The following is a 5,000-nucleotide window of genomic DNA, read 5'->3' as shown; positions in this document are numbered from 1 at the left end:
ATTTATGTTTAGTGAGTCTGCCAGATCAGAGGCAGTAGGAATACCCAGGGATGTTCTCTTGATACGTGTGTGAATTGGACCATTTTCCTGTCCTGCGAAGCATTCAACATGTAATAAGTACTTTTGGGTGTCAAGGAAAATGTGTGGAGTAAAAAGCAAAAGATGTCAAAAATATAAATAGTAAAGTACAGATACCCCCAAAAAACGTCTTACGTCGTACTGTAAAGTATTTACTGAAGTACTTTCCACCACTGAATGCCACTGATGTATAATGTCCCTCCTCCCCAGTGCCAACTGACTGCTCTCGCTATTTCCGTCTGGGGGTGAAGGGGGCGCCCTTCCAGAGCTGTGAGAGGACCACACTGTGCTATCTGCCTTCCTGGAAATGTGACGGTAATAACGACTGTGGAGACTTCTCAGACGAGAGGAACTGCCCAGGTAACAGACACATCTTGCCTTTCTCCTTTTAGGCCCTTTTCTTCTGAAAGTTATTATTTCATGGGTTCAAATAGTATGTGTTTACTTTCAAACACTTTGAGCATTTGTTTTAGCCTGCCTGGGAGTGCCAAAATGGGCGGGGGTGCACTTTTGGGACTATTCTATTAGTTACATTGGGCAGGCAACAAAGCATAGCTATTTGTACCACAGGTCTGACTCATAGCAGAACTTTATACGATATTGAAAACTGTTATTTTGTATTTATCATATACACTCTCTACCAGACAAGAAGAAGCTGAAGTGCCCAGTGAACTTCTTTGCGTGCCCCAGTGGTCGCTGTATCCCTATGAGCTGGACCTGTGACAAGGAGAACGACTGTGAGAACGGCGCTGACGAGACCCACTGTGGTCAGTCTACTTGCCCTGTATATAGATATATTCTGTCCTTCCCTCATTCCCTTAGCTGATGTAGTACACAACTTTGAACTGTACTGTAGTGACACAAAGATCAAAAGTGTTTTCAATAGATAAACACAACAACCACAGGATCAAAGTTGAATAGTTCATTCAAATAAGTAATTTCAATATATTGTGGTAAATTTTGGTGATCAATGTATTCTGAAACAAATGTAACCCAGATTACATTGAATAAAAATGTTCCTCTGTCTTTGCAGATAATTTTCTGTACGTCCACTGAGTTTGAGTGTGGGAACCATCGCTGTATCTCTAACCACTGGGTGTGTGACGGTGCCAACGACTGTGGTGACAAATCTGACGAGGACGACAGATGCAGTGAGTGACTCATCACACACCTATTAGATCTATGGCCCATATCAGACACAGTTGTCTACCTTTTTCAATTAATAGATCAATAGATTTTATTTGTAGACAAATAAAATGAAATCTGTTGATCATTTTAATTTAATTTATGACAACTACTAGTCTAGAGTTATCTAACCTGTTCATATCGCCTACGTCACCATAGAAACTAAGGCGTGCAGCCCGGAGGGCGTTCCAGTGTCCCGGCACTCATGTGTGTCCCTCAGCGCTGGAAGTGTGTGACGGGGACAAGGACTGTCTGGGACGGGGCTGACGAGCATCAAGGCTGGCTGCTGTGAGTGGGAGTCTTCTACAGTTCTGTTCATGCACTTTGGTTTGGTGAGATAGCAACAGCATTTGTCTGCTGTGAGTAGCGTGAGGACAACCGCAACACATTCACAAATGTCCTAATAATCACCACAGCTGATCAGAACTGGATTTAGTAACTGTGTCTATATGACTGGTACCCATCAAGGCTGGCTTCAGGGAGTAGGAGAAGGACACGTTAAACACTTCCACTAAATCTCTCATAAGACTCATTTGAGTCACACGGCTCTATTGGGTTTGGATAATGAAGGCAATTATAAACTACAACATTTTGCTGGGGTATTAATAGATGAATGGGAAGACATGAGACTTCCATTGTCTTTTTATGATTCATCTCACTGATTTGATTAGCAGAGGATCTGCAGACTATTGTTAGACTGCTAAGGGTATGTATCATTCATTCTTTCAATAGCCTCTGTTTGCTAACCCTTTCTCTGTCTATTTATCTCTTCTTTTTCTGTCTGTCTGTCTCTGTCTGTGTCTCTGTCTGTGTCTCTGTTTATGTCTCTGTGTCTCTCTCTGTCAGTGTACAACAGCACCTGTGATGAGAATGAGTTCATGTGTCAGAACAGACATTGTATCCCCAAACACTTTGTGTGTGACCATGACATGGACTGCTCTGACGGATCAGACGAGTCCCCAGAGTGTGGTGAGTGTTTGTGATGCAGCATGACAACAGAGGAGAAGAGAACGGCTATGGAGAGATGGGCAGAGAGAAAGGGCTATGGAGAGATGGGCAGAGAGAATGGGCTATGGAGAGATGGGCAGAGAGAAAGGGCTGTGGAGAGATGGGCAGAGAGAAAGGGCTGGTGGAGAGATGGGCAGAGAGAATGGGCTATGGAGAGATGGGCAGAGAGAAAGGGCTATGGAGAGATGGGCAGAGAGAAAGGGCTATGGAGAGATGGGCAGAGAGAATGGGCTATGGAGAGATGGGCAGAGAGAAAGGGCTATGGGAGAGATGGGCAGAGAGAAAGGGCTATGGAGAGATGGGCAGAGAGAAGGGGCTATGGAGAGATGGGCAGAGAGAAAGGGCTATGGAGAGATGGGCAGAGAGAAAGGGCTATGGAGAGATGGGCAGAGAGAATTGGGTTAAATGAGAGATGGGCAGAGAGAATGGGCTATGGAGAGATGGGCAGAGAGAAAGGGCTATGGAGAGATGGGCAGAGAGAATGGGCTATGGAGAGATGGGCAGAGAGAATGGGCTATGGAGAGATGGGCAGAGAGAAAGGGCTATGGAGAGATGGGCAGAGAGAAAGGGCTATGGAGAGATGGGCAGAGAGAAAGGGCTATGGAGAGATGGGCAGAGAGAATGGGCTATGGAGAGATGGGCAGAGAGAAAGGGCTATGGAGAGATGGGCAGAGAATTGGGTTAAATGAGAGATGGGCAGAGAGAACGGGGTTAAATGAGAGATGGGCAGAGAGAACGGGGTTAAATGAGAGATGGGTAGAGAGAACGGGGTTAAATGAGAGATGGACAGAGAGAATGGGGTTAAATGAGAGATGGGCAGAGAGAACGGGGTTAAATGAGAGATGGGCAGAGAGAACTGGGTTAAATGAGAGATGGGCAGAGAGAACGGGGGTTAAATGAGAGATGGGCAGAGAGACGGGGTTACGGGTTAAATGAGAGATGGGCAGAGAGAACGGGGTTAAATGAGAGATGGGCAGAGAGAACGGGGTTAAATGAGAGATGGGCAGAGAAACGGGGTTAAATGAGAGATGGGCAGAGAGAACGGGTTAAATGAGAAGATGGGCAGAGAGAACGGGTTAAATGAGAGATGGGCAGAGAGAACGGGGTTAAATGAGAGATGGGCAGAGAGAACGGGGTTAAATGAGAGATGGACAGAGAGAACGGGGTTAAATGAGAGATGGGCAGAGAGAACGGGGTTAAATGAGAGATGGTTAGAGAGAATGGGGTTAAATGAGAGATGGGCAGAGAGAGAATGGGGTTAAATGAGAGATGGGCAGAGAGAACGGGTTAAATGAGAGATGGACAGAGAGAATGGGGTTAAATGAGAGATGGACAGAGAGAACAGGGGTTAAAATGAGAGATGGGCAGAGAGAATGTGGTTGAATAAGAATGTGGTTGAATAAGAGATGGGCAGAGAGAATGGGGTTAAATGAGAGATGGGCAGAGAGAAAGGGCTATGGAGAGATGGGCAGAGAGAATGGGCTATGGAGAGATGGGCAGAGAGAAAGGGCTATGGAGAGATGGGCAGAGAGAAAGGGCTATGGAGAGATGGGCAGAGAGAAGGGGGCTATGGAGAGATGGGCAGAGAGAAAGGCTACTTGGAGAGATGGGCAGAGAGAAGGGCTATGGAGAGATGGGCAGAGAGAAAGGGCTATGGAGAGAGATGGGCAGAGAGAATTGGGTTAAATGAGAGATGGGCAGAGAGAATGGGCTATGGAGAGATGGGCAGAGAGAAAGGGCTATGGAGAGATGGGCAGAGAGAATGGGCTATGGAGAGATGGGCAGAGAGAATGGGCTATGGAGAGATGGGCAGAGAGAAAGGGCTATGGAGAGATGGGCAGAGAGAAAGGGCTATGGAGAGATGGGCAGAGAGAAGAAGGGCTATGGAGAGATGGGCAGAGAGAATGGGCTATGGAGAGATGGGCAGAGAGAAAGGGCTATGGAGAGATGGGCAGAGAGAATGGGTTAAATGAGGAGATGGGCAGAGAGAACGGGGTTAAATGAGAGATGGGCAGAGAGAACGGGGTTAAATGAGAGATGGGCAGAGAGAACGGGGTTAAATGAGAGATGGGCAGAGAGAACGGGGTTAAATGAGAGATGGGCAGAGAGAACGGGGTTAAATGAGAGATGGGCAGAGAGAACGGGGTTAAATGAGAGATGGGCAGAGAGAACGGGGTTAAATGAGAGATGGGCAGAGAGAACGGGGTTAAATGAGAGATGGGCAGAGAGAACGGGGTTAAATGAGAGATGGGCAGAGAGAACGGGGTTAAATGAGAGATGGGCAGAGAGAACGGGGTTAAATGAGAGATGGGCAGAGAGAACGGGGTTAAATGAGAGATGGGCAGAGAGAACGGGGTTAAATGAGAGATGGACAGAGAGAACGGGGTTAAATGAGAGATGGGCAGAGAGAACGGGGTTAAATGAGAGATGGTTAGAGAGAATGGGGTTAAATGAGAGATGGGCAGAGAGAATGGGGTTAAATGAGAGATGGGCAGAGAGAACGGGGTTAAATGAGAGATGGACAGAGAGAATGGGGTTAAATGAGAGATGGACAGAGAGAACAGGGGTTAAATGAGAGATGGGCAGAGAGAATGTGGTTGAATAAGAATGTGGTTGAATAAGAGATGGGCAGAGAGAATGGGGTTAAATGAGAGATGGGCAGAGAGAACGGGGTTAAATGAGAGATGGGCAGAGAGAACGGGGTTAAATGAGAGATGGGCAGAGAGAAT

General features: G+C 46.8%; 1 protein-coding gene across 1 annotated transcript in view; it reads left to right on the top strand.

The window, feature by feature from the left end:
* The window catches only part of LOC135530058 (low-density lipoprotein receptor-related protein 1-like), a gene marked incomplete at both ends in the record, with an annotated part of 3,397 nt that extends 1,165 nt beyond the window's left edge, over positions 1–2,232 (top strand). Inside the window, 4 exons of the mRNA XM_064958448.1 lie at positions 289–438; positions 723–862; positions 1,112–1,229; positions 2,110–2,232. Of these exons, the coding sequence (XP_064814520.1) occupies positions 289–438; positions 723–862; positions 1,112–1,229; positions 2,110–2,232 (531 nt within the window). The remainder of the gene's footprint in view (positions 1–288; positions 439–722; positions 863–1,111; positions 1,230–2,109) is intronic.
* Between the last annotated feature and the right edge of the window lie 2,768 nt (positions 2,233–5,000).

Source organism: Oncorhynchus masou, unplaced genomic scaffold (assembly GCF_036934945.1).
Source record: "Oncorhynchus masou masou isolate Uvic2021 unplaced genomic scaffold, UVic_Omas_1.1 unplaced_scaffold_12448, whole genome shotgun sequence".
NCBI lineage: Eukaryota > Metazoa > Chordata > Actinopteri > Salmoniformes > Salmonidae > Oncorhynchus > Oncorhynchus masou.
Note: the sequence above shows the minus strand (reverse complement) of the source record. Positions and strands in the feature narration are given on the sequence as shown.